This window comes from Ammodytes marinus (genome assembly GCF_949987685.1).
Source record: "Ammodytes marinus genome assembly, chromosome: 1".
NCBI classification, from domain to species: Eukaryota; Metazoa; Chordata; class Actinopteri; order Uranoscopiformes; family Ammodytidae; genus Ammodytes; species Ammodytes marinus.
In genome coordinates this window covers 502,493-521,568 of record NC_137230.1, presented here as the reverse complement: position 1 = coordinate 521,568, position 19,076 = coordinate 502,493, and the positions used below count along the sequence as shown (strand labels likewise).

Here is a 19,076-nt window from a genome sequence, read left to right as displayed (position 1 = left end):
ACTGTTAGGACTTGGAGTTGAGTTTTTTTCTATTTTTTCTTTATTTGGACACAGTGAGAACCATCAACTGAAGTCAAAAGCTATTCTGCAGTTCCTGCACAACACAGGGCTGTATGTACAAATTTAGGACAACGTCTGACCTGTGGAGGGCAGTAATACGCTAAACAGCGTCTAAAATGCCGGAATTCTAGAAGAAGAAGAAGAAGAAGAAGAAGAAGAAGAAGAAGAAGAAGAAGAAGAAGAAGAAGAAGAAGAAGAAGAAGAAGAAGAAGAAGAAGAAGAAGAAGAAGAAGAAGAAGGGGGCGGGGGATGTTATAGTTTCTTGTTCTCGATTGGCTGAGTGTCTGCTGTCCGGGAATATTTTGAAAGTAACTTGGTTGTGCTGTGAAGTTTGCGCCACTGCACTGGTTAACCCATTCAAATTTACTTTGAGAGTTGTGAAGTGGTTCTTTTTTAATTCTTCATGGAGCAAACATCACGAGAAAATCCGTCCTCTCGATTGAGGGAAGCTGGAAACGACATGACAGACGTTGCAGTCGTTGATTTGGAGTCCTACGTTAACGTTGAACTCCACATGGAAAATAAATTACATTTTGAAATGGGGATTGAGTCCAGTGTAAATCAAGGTATGGCATGCCTTTATTTCTTATTGATTGTTAAATCGCTGCAGAGGTAATTAATGTGAGTATGTTCGCTTAGCTTACTTAGCTTTACTAGTTAGCCTACACATAGTCTCGCACAGCCAGACCAAACTACAGCTAGTAGCCAACACGATACCGTTGACGTAAACCGATGAAGCTAGTTGGTGGGTCAGTGTGCGTCTTAACACTTTGTTTTCTGTGTTATCGAACTGCTGATGACAGTGCGTGCTAACTTTTTAAATTATATTTTTTTAACACAGCAATTTACAAATAGGGGGGAACATAGCATGAATTGCTTGATATCAGATCAAACAATTATCCAGAAAACCTTGGTGGAATGATTAAACATTTTCAAATAAAGACGATGATGATTGAAACATTGTAGTTGAATGCTATGCTAATGTGAAAGAGACATTGAAAGAGCTCTCTTCATTTTGTCCATACATTGTAGTGTTAAAATATTAAGCAAAATACCAAACATTTGTCCATTTACGAGTAGCCTATGAACAGTGATGCCGGTGTTGCACCGAGAGTTGCAACACCGGTGTTGCACCGAAAGCTGTGACCTGTCAGAATGTGTGACCCTAGAGGGCGCTGTTCTTATTTCTTAACTGATTTCAATAGACTGTAGGCATATAACAACCCAGTCTCACAGTGAAATGTTGTAATACTTATGTTGGTCCACAGCTGAAAACATAGTTTCACAAAAACAGCCCTGCAATTGAGAGATTATTAAATTGTTTGCTTCCAATTTAAAATGATTGTGCAGTGGAAAAAGTACAGCCTACACATTTCACTGTGATGGGTAACTAGCCTAACTAGGTTGGTTATTCACCTTTAAAAAAAACAATCTGACCATTTCAGTGCCAATTTTGAGAAACTTATACGATTTGTGCAATGGACCAACGTTTTTACATAGCCTATATTTCACTATGAGACTGGGTTAATCAATAAGAACAGCGCCCTCTAGGGTCACACATTCTGACAGGTCATAGCTTTCGGTGCAACACTTGTAACGCGTTACCGGCATCTGACCTCTTTTTTCAGTAACGAGTAATCTAACGCGTTACTATCTCCAAACCAGTAATCAGATTAAAGTTACTCATCAAAGTCACTGTGCGTTACTTTTCCTGTCATTTTCCTTAGTGAAACATTTTACATAACTGCGATTGCGATTTAATGTAAATAAATGTGCGCGCATGTGTCTCTAAACGCTCCAACTGCTCCTCTCGTCTTTTTGGTAGCGCCCCTCGTCTCTGACATGCAGCGTGTGTGTGGTGTCTGTGTGTGTGTGTGTGTGTGTGTGTGTGCAGCAGCATTACGGCCGGTGTTCTGACATTTTCTGCTCCCTCGTCAGATTTTGCTACCTATCAGAAAATGCTACCCTACGTCATGGTAGCGTATAGACAATTACCTCATCAAACGATGCATCCACTACAGAATCACGTTATTTTACACCACTACTCACCCTATGTAGGCCTACACACAGTGTAGCCTACACTGTAGGAATATGGGGAGCATATTTTGATGCTGTTAGTGTTTAATAGCCTAGCCTATATCAAATTATGCTACCCTATCAGAAAATGCTACCTCACGTAATTGGTAGCGTATTTGATCTGTAGACCCATTAACTATCAAATAATGCTCCCACTACAAAATCACGTTACTTACAACACCACTACTCACCCCATGTAGCCTACAATGAAAGCTGTATATTTTTATGCTACTTTATAACGTTATTATAGATTTAGTAGGGTATAATGTGAGATCAATTGTCTCTATCAAATAATGCTCCCACTACAGAATCACATTATTTTACACCACTACCTATGTACACCCCCCCCCCCCCCTCCCACCACCACCAAAGTTCACACATAGAAAAGCCTATAATTTTATTTCTATATTCATCAGCAGAGCCAGTGTCTACATGCTCACAGGTCAAAAGGCACAATTTAAACATATGTGTAGCATAATTACGCAGTTAAAAACATGTTTTGAAGAAAATACTCGGTAGCAAAAAAAGGTAGCAGAATCTGACGGCTGCTCACGCAGGATTGTTATTTTCGGAATGCGCATGGCAGAACCACTAGGGAGCAAAATCTGACGGGTAGCAGAAAATGTCAAGTCACCGGGTCTAAACTGAACTGTGGCGCAAAACAAACGTCCCCCCCCTCCCCCCATGAAATATAGCGTCTGGCGTCTGCTATGGGGATATTTAGGATTCGGGTACGGTGACGTTGAAGAGATAGAAGTGTTTAAAACTTGGAAACGTATAGTCACGTGGCGACCGGTGGCCGCACACACCCAGTCTATCAACACATGAGACATCGCAGTGAAAAGTCAAATTAATGCATGAGAGTGAAGGGCCAAGCACATTTAAGTTTAAAGACACTGCTACTGTCTTTGCACTTTGGAGGAATGCATTTATTTTCATGGGGGGGAAAAGTTTTTTTTTTATTACATTTTTCAAACCATAATTTTTATTATTTTGAAAACAGTATGCCTATAGGCTACTAGCCTACAAGCTTTATTTTATATATTTTCAATGATTCTTAATATGTGCATGTTTTAAATTGAGATATATGGGTTTCAAAACCTGTAAAGTAACGTTTAAAGTAACTTGTAATCTAACTTAGTTACTTTTAACATCAAGTAATCAGTAAAGTAACTAAGTTACTATTTTAAGGAATAACTAGTAATCAGTAATCGGATTACTTTTTCAAAGTAACTGTGGCAACACTGCCTATGAATATGATATTTTACCCAAAATAATAAAAAGGTGTATTACTTGTGTGATGCCCGTGCAAAATGTATTCATAATAACACTATGTAAACGAAGGAATGTTATACATTTGTAAAGTCATCCAGCTGTGGATATCTGACCAAAACGATTTCCTGTATGAACTGTCAAAAAAAATTATGTCCAACAGTTTCCACCTCCGAGGAACAAAATACACAAGGATGCACTTTTAGATTGAAATCTATTATGTAAAAAAATAAATCACTACAGGGGAGATAGCACATGCAATTTTGAAGTGTGTTTCTTTGATTTCAGGAGCAACAGGACAAGTAAAATGAGAGGGAAAAAACAGTATTTCACACATGTTAAGAACTTACTTTATGTGGTGGGTGGTGCGGAGTGTGACTACGCTGCATGTGATGGGTGGGCTCAATAATTAACAGGGTTGGTTATTGCTTGAATTTTATCGATTCCGTTTCTTATTCTGTTTCTCAACGTACCCGCGTTTCGATTCCTGTAACATAAGAAAGTGGTCAAATGTTAATGTAGGCTAACAAAATACTTTAATAATAAAAATATTTTTATTACATTTTTTCTTGTAGACAGGATTAGAAAAATTAAACCTACTGTCACAAGTCCTCTCAGAGCTTTTGGAAACATGTCCAATGAGTAAAAGTTAAACTGAATTATTACCTGAGATAGAGGTAGGGGTGTAGCTATACAAAAGTCACAGTTCGGTACGTACCTCTGTTTTGAAGTCATGGTTTGTTTCTTTATTGTACGGTTTTCAGTTAAGAGGAAAAATGCAAAAAAAAAAACTGCTTGCAACATTAACTAAAATGGCAGCCTATAGGTATTTTTTAGTATAGAAAAGAAAATACTGCTGCAAACACCAAGTTCTCCAACAAATAAAATACTTCTCAAATAAAAGTGCAAGTTCTGCACCGCAATCAACACTAGCCTGAACATTTGACATATTTACGTCATCTTGACGCCATTTAGACCATAATTATGTATTGCGGTACGGTACAGCCTGTTCTGTATACGAGTATGTGTGTTTGTTACACTCCTAGATAGAGGCAATATTGAAACTTTGTCTGGAAAATACTAGAGTCATCAATTAAGTCATATTTTAGATAATCAGAAGTAGGGCTGTGCCATAACATACTGTCCACGATAATACCTGTACGTGTTTACGTGATAAAAAGGGTCATATCACAATTGTGATGTAATGACGTATGACCCATTACATTATCTAACGCGCATGATGCTCAACAACAACAAACACACAGAGCAAGAGCAGCGTGTCAGCCCGGACAGCAACAGTGTTTTCTACTACTGCAATGCATACAATGTCCAGCTGGGTGAAAATAGTAGCTGACCGGGATGAGCAACGTGTCTGTACAAAAATAAACATTGCTTAAGTCTTTCTATAGTCTATTTATTTAATTGCCTTTAAACTTACTTACTCCTCTCCTATCTTGGGCCGCCTGTACATAGCCTGCTAGAGAGATGAGGGGATTTGTGGCAAGCTAAGTTGTTCGATGATATACAGACAGCTTTTTCTCTGGTTTGTTAGTAACAATCAGCTTTTAGCTGCTGAGCTAACGTGCTACGCTTGTGACTGGACAGACACCAGATTAAAATGGTGTTCAAATGTGGCCGGTGCTTTCCTTTTTCTGAGTGTTTAGAAAGAGACGGCAGCTCTTTGTACTTGAAAGTTAAGTTTAAACTTCTCAACAGTTGCTGATGAGAGAAAACCCGAGAGAAGATCCTCGAAAGCTCTTTGTTTAAACTTATGTTTTCCCAACAGCTCTGTTTCAGGCGGTTGAGGAGAGTGAAGAAGATGATGATAATGATGAAGACAACGGTGGCACAGAGAAATTAGGGACTCAACTCCAGAGATGTGAGCGCCATGGAGGAGTGGTTTCAAGTCTTCCAGATACCTTCCAGACCAGCCATCTGCTGTTCTATGAGAGGTTCAAGGCATACCAGGACTATGTGCTTGGTAACTGCAAGCAAACATGCAGTATTCCAAAATATAATAAGATAATAACCCTTCTGTGTCAATGTATTCTTGATTTCAGTCCTTTTATGTACTTGTGTCCATTGTGTATTTGTTTGTAGGAGACTGTAAGCCCTCGGAGGTAAAGCCCTTTACATCAGACTACCTGGAGAAGATGGTGGAGCCGTGTGATTGGTTGGCTTTGTGGTCTACAGATGTCTTTGATGTTCTGGTGGAGGTGAGACCAGCTTTCGTGTGTGTGTGTGTGTGTGTGTGTGTGTGTGTGTGTGTGTGTGTGTGTGTGTGTGTGTGTGTGTGTGTGTGTGTGTGTGTGTGTGTGTGTGTGTGTGTGTGTGTGTGTGTGTGTGTGTGTGTGTGTGTGTGTGTGTGTGTGTGTGTGTGTGTGTGTGTGTGTGTGTGTGTGTGTGTGTGTGTGTGTGTGTGTGTGTGTGTGTGTGTGTGTGTGTGTGTGTGTGTGTGTGTGTGGGAGCCATAGTGACTAACTATGATTGACGGATGTTAACTCCTATCATATGAGCTTTGACGGTCATTTGGCCAATCAGAAACAGTGTTTGTCATTGAGGGGCGGTGACATCAGTCAGTCAGAGCGTCTGCAGGAAAGTTACATTTTTTTTCTCTCCAAGTCATCGGAGCGTTCAAGTAGCCGCAGTACTATTATTTTACCGTGTTAATGTGCCTACTAGTGTTGCCACCCGTCCCGTTTTTCCCAGAATTGTTCTCTTTTTTCACCAGCTGTCCCGGGAAAAAATAAATCTCTCCCGGGACACAATTTGTCCCGTTTTTTTGGGGGAAATGCCAAAACCTCATTTGATTTCCTTCAGTAGTTAAGGCCGTTTCACACGGGCCGAGGCGTTTGTTGCGCCAACTAATGCATTCTCAATGGAGAGGCGAGCGGGGCCGGGCAGAGAGAAAGCGCAAGCGGGCAGGGGCGGTCTCAACGATCTCGGGGCCCCCCCACTTTTTTTTTTTTTTTTAAATAAATAATGCTTGTGCATGCTCCCCGCGAAAATAATAAAAAAAAGATTGTGGAAACCATTTGGTTCATAGATTATTATGAGATAATGGGTCCAGACTCTTAAAGCCCCCCCCCCCACTCCTCCCTATCCCTATTCAACAGATAAAGGGTGGATAGCTACGTTTTATGAACAGTATAGAATTTACACATATAAAGCTTATTACTGTATGTGTGAGGGGGCCTTCAAGGCCCCTCATGAAGCCCCTAAGACAGCAGTGTTTCCCACAGAATTTTTTGAAAGTGTGGGGGGGGGGGGGGGACCCCGGACCCCGGACCCCGGACCCCGGACCCCGGACCCCCCTAGGGTATGCTCCCCCGGAAGAAAATGTTGTACCTTTTAAATGTTAAATGCATCAATCTGGTGTACTTTGAGGAACACTATTCCTATATAAATGGTGATTAAGATGGAGTTTAACACACTTATCAATGGTTAATGGATAAATAATTTTCTATGATACACATTTGAGCCATCAAAAAAATTAAGCAAAGGTGGTGGTTACCTGTGGTTCAAAAGAGTGAACACAAGCGCCCTTTTGTTTTATTAGATTGTTGAATTACTAGTACTCAAATAACTGTGACTACAATCACGAAGGATAGCTCACAATATTCTTTCCAGCAGAGGGTGCTCAAAGAGCGCAGAATGAATTGTGATGGAAAAATTGCAGAAAATAGCTACTTATGAATACAGTCACCAGTGTTGTGCCTGAACGCGTTCAATGAACGTTCGTTCATGAACTCGTTCATATTGGGGGCGAACGTGAACTGAACGTATGTATTTCTGCCTCATGAACGTTTTTGCGAACGCGCTCATTCTGGCGTTCGTGAACGGCGCTCTTACAGTCGTTCAATCGTTCATCGAGTGCCCGATTTCCAAAGAAAACCCCCGCTAAAAGACAGCGTAAACAGCCCTTAATATGTAGCTGAAAAACACCCAATCTGGCAACACATGCCACCACAGCGTCGCACCGCCGCTGCGTCATCAAAATGCGAAACACCGCGGAAAAAAACAAAAACAAATGAATGCAGCAGCACTTACTCAGACCATGGACCTAGCCTCAGGCTATACCCTCTTCTTCGTATGATTGTTACCTACCTCAGATTGTGTTTGTGTTAATAAGTGTGTCAACACATTTTCTGGACTTTGTTGTTAACAGTAGGCCCTACACTGCAGTTTCGAATGGTCTCCTTGAGGGTTTTCCTAGTTTAAGTTGTAGGCTAATTTGTTTGTAGAACCTGCCTGGTATATTTTTCCAGTATTGCTTTCTTTGAATGAAATTTCATGTGAATTGTTTCCAGGTTTGGAAAATTATAAAAATGGGAAAACATTTGCACCTTAAAGCTACAACGAGTAAGTCGGCACGTTGGCGACACCTTTGAACAAAAGCGGTAGTATTTTTACGACGCCAGCTGTCGTGAAGCTCGTGCAGGGGGTGCAAGATTCAAATAATCAGGAAGCAATATAGTGTGTGTCCGTGTGTTGAAAGTGTGAGGGCAGCGGACTCTTTTCGGCTCGGTGAGAGTGGTTAGTGACACAGCATCAACTACACCTGATTGCAATGAGTTGATCCATTGTCACCTCTCACGGAGCTGAACGAGTAGGCTATGTGTCCCCACACAAAGCGAATGAACGAGAGACGGCAGTTAGTTATGGATCACGATGAGGTAATGTGTTTATGTTGTTGTAAATAATGACTATTTCAGATGAATAATGGTCATCTGATGATGCTGGTGAGGCAAAGTAAACTTTGTTTTAGTAGGCTACCGCTCATTCATTTAGGAGTAAACACTGCAGTCTAGGTTCACTCCGTGAAATTGTGTATACGTTGCTTGGCAACGCCCTCCCGCCCGCCTATCACTCTCCCTTTTTAGCTTTTCTTCATTGCATTTTCTTTTTTTTCTTTGATGGTTCAGCCCCGTTAGTCATTATGATGACAAATAACTGTCTCAAACAAGGCTCCCGCGGGACAACGTCTCAATTTGCGGGACGTGTGAAAAGTAATGGAAATGTAATCTGGTCACCCTAGAAGTTAGAAGCCTTGTTATTGAAAGTGAGCCCCCCTTTTTAAATGCGTGTTTTATAATCTGGCATTTATCCGATAGCTGTGAGGAGACAGCAGTCTCCGTTTGTCTGTGTGTGTGTATCGGGCTGGTGGGCTCAGTGGCTCTGTGAAGGTGCAGCCTGCAGTGCTTCAGCGTTTGTCTTACTGTTACTTCAAAATAAAAGCCAACTCACGTTTGTCAAGTGAAATGCTAATGTGAAGCCAGTGAAATGCTTTTAATGTGAAGCCGCAGCCTTAATGCTCTATTTGTTTAACAGTAGCTAACTTAACTGCTGCGCGCTGATCTAAAGATAGTGTTTTTTTAATATAGAAAGCCGTGTCTCTGGCATTACCGGTGGTGACACGAGTTTATTTTGCTAAAAAAACGGCACTTTGTCCCGCATTGTCCCGCACAAACGTAGTCTTTGTCCCACATCTGGTGAATTGGGATCTGGTCTCCCTATCCCCTTCCCTCACCTGGAGTGATAGGCTTCTCAAATCACGTTCCTGCGCCACACTGAAATCTGCAACCAATACGGATATGTGACCATAGAGCATGCACGCGTGAACCGAAAATCGGACTGGGTGTACGACCAGATCAAATGCAGTAATAAAAACTATATAAAAACGTATTTCTTTGCACTGATGGTCTCGTTTGCTGTTAAAGGTAATTTATGATTATGAGAGGAAACATGAGGCTGTTTAAAAGATATTTAAATGTTACTCGTTGCCGCTTTAACCGTTTTTGTTTGAATAATTCTTCATTAAAAAGATCATTCAAACAGCAACTTTTTCCTCATGTTTTTGAGAATATACTGTAGGGGTAAAAGCTGCAGCTGGCTTCTAGTGTGGACTGAATGTTATTGAAATAATTTCTGTCTGTGGTTCTATATGGTATGTGGCAATTATTTAGAAAAATAATAGCCTGCAGCAACATATAAAAAAAAAGAACTATGAACTAGTTCATTTTTGAACTGTGAACTTAGTTCATAATTTTGAATTATGAACTATGAACTGAACTAGTTCATTTTAAAGGGTGTGAACTGAACTTTGAACTAGTTCACGTAGAAAAAGAACTTTCCCAACACTGACAGTCACAGCGCGTGTTGACACCGCAGGGGGAGGGGCTGATTGACTCGGGGAGATTGAAGCCTCGATCCCTCAAGCGGCGCTTTGATAATACGTCCATGATTGAAGGAAATATTGTTTCTTGAGATCACAGCGCGAATCACACGTTAAAGATTTTTATGCGGAAATGCTATTGTTTCCAAGTGAAACTTGCGCATTGCAAATGAAATGTATACATGTATATTTTTAAATAGTAAAATATACATATATAAAAAATAAAAAATAAATAAAAAATAAAGTGAAAGTGAAAGTGTGGCGGGGCAAAATGAAAGTGTGGCGGCCCGCCACGGAATGATACATTAGTGGGAAACACTGTCGCTAATAATGCTTTAGTTTTGCACTTGCTTTTCTATTATTCACCTACTAGTTGAGGGGCCCATGATGATTTATTTCCTTATTTTAGGTGATTCCTTTTTGGACCCTGTTATTGACATGAGTGACTGAGCTCTTTGACAATGCGACATGTAAAGTTACTCATCAGTATTTCTGGTTTAGGGCCCCCCTGGGCCTGGTTGCATGCAATTTTCTTCTCAAAATGCACCAGATTGATGCATTTTACTTTAAAAGGTTGCATTTTTTTCTTCTGGACCCCCCTACAAGGTCCAGGGTTCCCACCTCAGTCTCCTTATATATCCTACTGTAAAAAGCACTGTAGGTGTTTATGGTTATTATAGGTCATTACACTGGTCAGTCTGAACTGGTAGCCTAATAATGCCCTCCGCCCCAAACATCAAGTGTCCCTTTTTTTTCCTAAATCCAAGGTGGCAACCCTAGTGCCTACTCGGTTTATGTGAATCACTTTTTAAATAAATTCACGGAGTTTGCCAACTGTTGTTTTACAGCCATTTGCATTGCTTTATGCGCGCGCTGATTAACAGCCGCGGTTGGCGGATTGTCACTGCAGATTAACGTGTCACCTCAAGTTAATAATGTGCTTTTGTCTATCGCTGTTTTCACGGTTTTTGAATGGTGCGTGGTGTTCTGGCCCACACACATGAGGTGAATGTAGTGATTTTAGCAGATCAGCGCCGAAACAACACACTCACCTGCTTCCTCCACTATCGTCCCAATTTGCACCATTATGTTCCTGCGCACGACTGAGGTGTGTGTGTGTGTGCGTGCGCGTGTGTGAGTGCGTGAACACGAGATTAACTATGATGACAGAGTGTATTCTTATGTGTTATATTGATGGTTGTGTAACAAAGATAAGGCAAATCCTGTTTGCCACAATATAAATAGTTAGTTTATTGTAAGGGAATTTGGTGTGATTGATTTGAGGCTCCATGTTGTTTTCTGTCTTATTTAAAGCTGGTTTTGCCAGCATTGTTAACCGTTTTTCTAAGCTGTTTTTAAAGTTTTGTTTGGTAAATAGGCTACCTACACACTTTGTATTGTAAACGTCAAGAAGGTTGGCTGAATAACTTGTTTTGCTCATTTTACTATTCATCTGACATACAAAAATACAACAGACATTTTGTTTGTACACATTTTGTGCAAACATGCAGACATTACAAAATACAATTAAAGAAAAATTCTACTGTTTTGGTGCAATACCATGCAGACACACTAAATACAAATAATGGACCCTCAACATGTGTATGCACATCAAAGTGCAAATTCAACTTTTTAAAGTTCCTTGGGGGGCTGTGCCTACTGTGATGCGATTAGCCTATAATTCATTTATGGTTATTATTAGCCTACTTGCTTGATTCATTTTTAAATACAGAGGTTATTGGTCATTTTGGAACATGTATTTCCCAATTTAAAACATAAAAATAAAGCAGCATTGAAAATTCAGAAAATAAATCTTGTTGGCCTACACTAGCATGCTGTTTTACAAATAACTCAATAGTTGAAAAATACATGACTAAATGCATTTCAAAGACAGTAACAGTGTGGCACTTCTGTAAACTTACTGAAACCTGCCTGGGCCATCACTCTCATGCATTCATCAGACTTTTCTCTGCGCTGTCTGAGCTGATAGAATAACTACGTGTTTCCACAGTGATGTGGAGTCTTAAACTAGTCTAGCTTGGCACAGCACTTCTTTCTGTTCAGCTAAATATCCCCAAAGAACCGCGCTGTGTTTATTTTCCCCACCAGTTCAATGTGTGCCTTCTTCTGCTAGTTTACCCTCCCGCGTACATGCCGTAGTCATGCTCAGCGCAGCACGGTTGTGCGCGCAGAGCCGCCAACACAGAGCAGCCCATATGCCTCGTTTCCACCAAGTAGAGCAGGTCGGGTCAGAGCGGCTCAGAGCGGGACAGCTCACTTTTAAGAATCCGGTGGCGTTTCCACCGCCGACCCTACCCTTACTTTTAGGGCGTGGTTTAGGCTGGACTGCGATAGCCACCGCCAGAATATGGGTCAAACTATTGGCTGTGGAACAACTGTGGTCAAGCCAGCGGTCTCTCGTTTTTGCTTGGTCAAACCAGCCGCTTCTTTATTTATTCCCCCCGTGTTGTTGTGAGCGTAAACGCACAGAGACGGCTCGGTGCAACTGATGGAGACAGTGAGCGAACAGCGCTGGCTGCGGCAGCTACGTGACATATTGCCTCGTTTCCACCGAGTAGAGCGGGTCGGATCGGAGCGGTTCGGTCCGGGTAGTTTGGCTTTCCATTTGCCAAAAGTTGGGTAGGGTACGGTTTAAGCGCACCTAACTGCTCTGAGCCGCTCCTAATCTCAGTACTCCTCCGTTGGGGTACTAGCCGCCTGAAAGGGTGCCGAAAAGGCGGAGCTACACACTGCCGTCATTTGATTGGTCGAAAGAATCCTTTCCGCCATGTGTAGTCACCTCGGCAAGAGTGAAGAGAGTCTTGTGTTTTGGCGAAAATGTGAGCACAGCACTGTTTATTGTGTGGTGTTTTTCCTCGTCAAAAAATTAATCAGTTGGTTACACTAGTGTCCCACTGCTAGTCACGTAGCTGCCGCAGCCAGCACTGTTCGCTCACTGTCTCTATGAGTTGCACCGAGCCGTCTCTGTGTGTTTACGCCATAGATAGTAAATACACGCTCACAACAACACGGGGGGAATAAATAAAGAAGCGGCTGGTTTGACCCTTTATTATATTATATATGGTTTGACCAAGCAAAAACGAGAAACCGCTGGTTTGACCACAGTTGGTCGAAAAATAATAATTTCCGCCGCGCCGTGTGTAGTCACCTCGGCAAGAGTGAAGAGAGTCTTGTGTTTTGGCCATAGATAGTAAATAATATGGATGTAGCATCCGGGCTGACCTCAGTTATTCACACGCCATCCAATAATCCTGGTTTGTGCGCGTCGCCATTTTGTGAGGGGGAGGGAGATAGCTGACGTATACCTCCGAGGCAAAGTGAGGGACAACGGGCGGAGAGCTGTCACTCAAGAGATCGCGCCAATACATTTTAACCTCCAAAAGAATAAGCGTGGGCCAAAAAAATTCACCCCCCTCAGTGTTGTCATGGAGATATGACCTAAACATACAGACTAAAATGGTTTCGTGGCCCAGGCTGTAAATAGGTTTAATAATGCTGTGAAAACGGCATGTTTAACATTGGAGTCAATGAGAGATGGCTATCTTCTGCTCCCAGCCCCCAGTGGCACTTCCTGGTTACTACAGTTGTGGTCACTTCCTTATTGGATGCTGGTAAAAATCGCTGAGGTTGGGGCTTGGTTTTGGCGAAAATGTGAGCGCGGCACTGTTTATTGTATGGTGTTTTTCCCATGGACCTATAAGGTTTTTCCTTGTCATTAAATGAATCAGTTGGCTACACTGTAGCTGTATCCCATTACAGAGACCACGCACTTGGTAGGATGCAGTCTCGCGGTCTATGAAGGCTATAGCCTATGAAGGCCGATTTTAAGGCCGGTTTTAAGGCCAACAAGCCTTGTTAAATGAGACGGTCTCCGCAGGTCTCGGTTTACGAGCATTTCCGGTTTACGTAACAAGCCGTTACCTTGCGTGACGACTCGCCGCTCCTGTGCTGCCTAGCAACCCTGATTGCTGCCAACGGAGACAGCCCTGTCAACGGAGGAAAAAAGAAAAAGAAGTTGCCTACCAGACGAAAAGAAAAAAAAGTACAAGAAAAAAAGAAAGGAAGATAAAAGTTAAGAAGATGGAGCAACGCGTTGCTGTTTTGTTATTTCTTATTTTATTTTATGCCATCTCTGAAAAAAACGCAATGAATCTTGGGATATGTTGGGCCGCGAAGGATCCATCTGATGCAGCCTTCAAAACCGTGAAACGAAGGCTGCATTTCACGACCGCATATGAGGAGCCTTGCAAGGAGCCTTGCAAATGGGAGAGCCTTTGCGCGCCGCTATGACGCAATCGGTCTTCAAATGCAGCCTTCGTAGGCTGCAATACCTGAATCAAGACACAGCCTCTGTCCCACTGCTACGATGTCACGTAGCTGCCGCAGCCAGCGCTGTTCGCTCACTGTCTCTATCAGTTGCACCGAGCCGTCTCTGTGCTCACAACAACATGGGGGGAATAAATAAAGAAGCGGCTGGTTTGACCAAGCAACAACGAGAGACCGCTGGCTTGACCACAGTTGTTCCACAGCCCGATAGTTTGACCCACATTCTGGCGGCGGCTATCGCAGTCCAGCCTAAACCCCGCCCTACCAGTAAGGGTAGGGTCGGCGTTGGAAACACCACCGAGATTCTTAAAAGTGAGCTGTCCCGCTCCGACCCGACCCGCTCTACTCGGTGGAAACGAGGCAGGCAATAGTCTGAGTAGAGAGAAAAACGCTTTGAGACACATGCGGCCATTTATTTACTGCAAATTGAGGCCTTTCGCGCAGTTATGACCATGAACAAGCACACCTCTCGCTTGCTAGCACATTAATTAAGCGCTAAAAAAAAACATTTACTATATCAGTGATTCTTGAGAACCGGGACAAAAGGCTGTCTTCCATATGTAACTGCTGTTATGTTTAAAACTAAAAATATTTAAAATTGTAGATGTTATTAAGGATTAAGAATAAAATGTCTGGAGCACAATTATCCCCTTAAATTTATTATTATGTCAAATATATGACACTTGTTATCTTCTCATGACGTCCAAAACAGTGTGTCCTCAGAGAAGGTTTCAATCTTTCATATGTAAAAAAAACCTATTAAAAATGTACTTTAATGATTTAAAAATAGCTTTTTTCATCAAAAGCAACACTAAATAATATCTCATATCAATAAAAACAGTTTTTCTTCAACACATGTTTTATAGGGATTCTAAGTGGTGGGACCACTTTACTGTAAGTCAACACCGTCAGACATTTCATTATGTAAAATGTAATAAAATCAGGCGAGGGCAGCTGTCACTTTGAAGGACCTCTTGTCAAATTCTACCTCTGCAGAGTACACTAGAGTCAGACAGGCTCTGATAAATGTTGTAGTTTTAGAATATTTTACATTCCGAATCTTGAAAGTCCTGTGTCACAACCGTGATATGTCAAAACCGACTTACAATTTCTGAGGAAGTTTATTTGAAATTTATTGATCATTTTATTTTCCTGAAGTAGTTCACCTAACATCAACAGAAAAACCAAATGGCACTACATAAATTCCATTTGTTGTGTTTAAGAAACGTTAAATCTGTCAACACCGTCAGACAGGAAATCTGACGGTGGTGATAGGCCAATGACGGTAAAAAAAAACAAAAGCTGGGAGGTTGTGTAGCTTAGTATATGTTGGATACATACATGTAATTTAATATGCCGAAACATAGGGATTGTATTTTTGTCCCACTTCTCAAGAATCACTGTATATCAAGTGTGTGTGTGTGTGTGTATATATATATATATATATATATTTTCTGTAATGTACTGATAAACATTAGACTTTCATATATTTTAGATGCATTACACACAACTGAAGTAGTTCAAGCCTTTTATTGTTTTAATATTGATGATTTTGGCAAAAAATTAAAGAAAAACCAAAAATCCCTATCTCAAAAAATTAGCATATTTCATCCGACCAATAAAAGAAAAGTGTTTTTAATACAAAAAAGTCAACCTTCAAATAATTATGTTCAGTTATGCACTCAATACTTGGTCGGCAATCCTTTCGCAGAAATGACCGCTTCAATGCGGCGTGGCATGGAGGCAATCAGCCTGTGGCACTGCTGAGGTGTTATGGAGGCCCAGGATGCTTCGATAGCGGCCTTAAGCTCATCCACAGTGTTGGGTCTCGTGTCTCTCAACTTCCTCTTCACAATATCCCACAGATTCTCTATGGGATTCAGGTCAGGAGAGTTGGCAGGCCAATTTAGGACAGTAATACCATGGTCAGTAAACCATTTACCAGTGGTTTTGGCACTGTGAGCAGGTGCCAGGTCTTGTTGAAAAATTAAATCTTCATCTCCATAAAGCTTTTCAGCAGATGGAAGCATGAAGTGCTCCAACATCTCCTGATAGCTAGCTGCATTGACCCTGCCTTTGATAAAACACAGTGGACCAACACCAGCAGCTGACATGGCACCCCAGACCATCACTGACTGTGGGTACTTGACACTGGACTTCAGGCATTTTGGCATTTCCTTCTCCCCAGTCTTCCTCCAGACTCTGGCACCTTGATTTCCGACATGCAAAATTTGCTTTCATCCGAAAAAAGTACTTTGGACCACTGAGCAACAGTCCATTGCTGCTTCTCTGTAGCCCAGGTCAGGCGCTTCTGCCGCTGTTTCTGGTTCAAAAGTGGCTTGACCTGGGGAATGCGGCACCTGTAGCCCATTTCCTGCACACGCCTGTGCACGTTGGCTCTGGATGTTTCTACTCCAGACTCAGTCCACTGCTTCCGCAGGTCCCCCAAGGTCTGGAATCGGCCCTTCTCCACAATCCTCCTCAGGGTCCGGTCACCTCTTCTGGTTGTGCAGCGTTTTCTGCCACACTTTTTCCTTCCCACAGACTTCCCACTGAGGTGCCTTGATACAGCACTCTGGGAACAGCCTATTCGCTCAGAAATTTCTTTCTGTGTCTTACCCTCTTGCTTGAGGGTGTCAATGATGGCCTTCTGGACAGCAGTCAGGTCGGCAGTCTTACGCGCCCCACACACATCCTGCGTCTACCTCTGGAGCGCGTCGCGTTACCTTACTGCTGCCTCTCTCGGACTTTTCTCGGACACACATGCAACGTCTCAGCAGCTGCTGCTGCAGCGCTGCTTCTAAAAGCCCTATCTTTCTACATAGAGTTTTCATAGATAATTCCCATTAAAAATGAAGTTATTTCATGTCATCTATGATGCATATGATTTATATTGAGTCTGGACAGTAATCCGTGCGCCCCATTGCCATTTTTTTTCTTTTTTTTTGCCATATTTTCGCTTGTTGGAAGTTTTATTTTGAAGGGGACACACCAGGAAATGGTGAAACTACAGCGAAAACTGCCAGTATGAAGTCAATATGACTCTCAGCAGAGTATTTCAAAAATCACTTTACTGATTTATACGGGAGAGAGAGAGGGGGGTGTGGTCGGGGAAGAAGAAGGCCGTAGACACAGATAGAGCAACGGAAAACTGTTGCGCTCATCATGATCTTTTTTATTTCTTCACTATATTGGATCTCTATATGTGTCATTTATCCAAAAATGAAATGCCAGAACTAATTGAAAATTAGGTTTTAAATCCCTCGGATTTTGATTGCACAATTAAATCGTGAAATAAAGGGATTATTTGCGTATACGACTGAGGGATGTTTTATTTTGAAATAAACACACCGGGTAAACGTGTAACTAGAGTGAATGCTGCTGGTGTGACTGTCAGCAGAGTATTTCTCTTATCAGTTAAAGCACAGAGACGCGAGAGAGACGCGCTGCTCTCAGAAAAAAATAGGCGAGCCTCCTGAGGTGAAGGGGAGCGTCGCTGCAGACGTGCCTCCGACGCGCCTCAGCAGTGCGTCTGAGGTTGGATGTGTGCTCGCTCTACGTTGATTTCACAGTCTGTGACCAAAAGTCAGACGCAGACGCGAGGTAGACGCGCAGTAGAGGTAGGATGTGTGTGGGGCGCGTTACCCATGATTGCGGTTTTGAGTAATGAACCAGGCTGGGAGTTTTTAAAAGCCTCAGGAATCTTTTGCAGGTGTTTAGAGTTAATTAGTTGATTCAGATGATTAGGTTAAGAGCTCGTTTAGAGTACCTTTTCATGATATGCTAATTTTTTGAGATAGGAATTTGGGGTTTTCATGAGCTGTATGCCAAAATCATCAGTATTAAAACAACAAAAGACCTGAATTATTTCAGTTGGTGTGCAATGAATCTAAAATATATGAAAGTTCAATTATTATCATTACATTATGGAAAATAATCAACTTTATCACAATATGCTAATTATTGTATATATATATATATATATATATATATATATATATAATTTCTCACCATATATATATATATATGTATATGTATGTATATATAATTTCTCACCATATATATATATATATATGTATATGTATGTATATATATATATATATGTATGTGTGTATATATATATATATATATATATATATATAATTTCTCACCATATATATATGTATATGTATGTATATATATATATATATATGTATGTGTATATATATATATATATATATATATAATTTCTCACCATATATATATATATATATATGTATATGTATGTATATATAATTTCTCACCATATATATATATATATGTATATGTATATATATATATATATATATATATATATGTATGTGTATATATATATATATATATATATATATATAATTTCTCACCATATATATATATGTATATGTATATATATATATATATGTATATGTATATGTATATATATATATATATATATATATATATATATATATATATATATATATATATATATATATATATATATATATATATATATATATATATATATATATATATATATATATATATATATATATATATATGGTCAGTAGTCAAGACGGGGGGCTGGCGTTGCTAAGGCGGCCTTAGCCATAAAGCACTGGGGGAAACATGTTTTGAAAATGTAAAAGGCAAGTTTCAGTAAGTTTACAGAAGTGCCACTGTGTCTTTGAAATGCATTTAGTCATTTCAAGGGGAAAACACAATGTATTATTTCAACTATTGAGTTATTTGCATGGATAGTATATATAATAGATGTAGCATCCGGGCTGATCTCAGTTCTCCCAGCAGCATCCCTTTTTCTTGGCTTATGCGCGTTGCCATCTTGTCAGAGTTTGACTCCGCCTCACTTCCTCGTATCAAAAAAGGGCATGGACTTAATGTTGGGGGAGGGAGATACTCCCATCTAGCTGACGTACCGTGACGTACACTGAATTAGCAACATTAGCACGACCGCCAGGAGCTAGGCTAACAGCTAACAGCATACCCTCTACTAAATAGCCTACCGGTAGACAAGCTCAGTCACGTCATTCGCTGCCTCCAGTTTGGTCCAACAACCCCAACAGACCTTAACAGTTTCTCAATATCACCTCCCAGCACCTGAGAGAGGGCATTAGAAGCTCATAGCTGA

General features: G+C 41.0%; 1 protein-coding gene across 1 annotated transcript in view; it reads left to right on the top strand.

The window, feature by feature from the left end:
* Window positions 1–427: 427 nt before the first annotated feature.
* Window positions 428–19,076, top strand: part of shcbp1 (SHC SH2-domain binding protein 1) — a 101,293-nt gene continuing 82,644 nt past the window's right edge. The window contains exons 1-3 of the mRNA XM_080026610.1: window positions 428–626; window positions 5,195–5,389; window positions 5,509–5,624. Coding sequence (XP_079882736.1) covers window positions 464–626; window positions 5,195–5,389; window positions 5,509–5,624 — 474 coding nt within the window. The 5' untranslated portion in view covers window positions 428–463. The remainder of the gene's footprint in view (window positions 627–5,194; window positions 5,390–5,508; window positions 5,625–19,076) is intronic.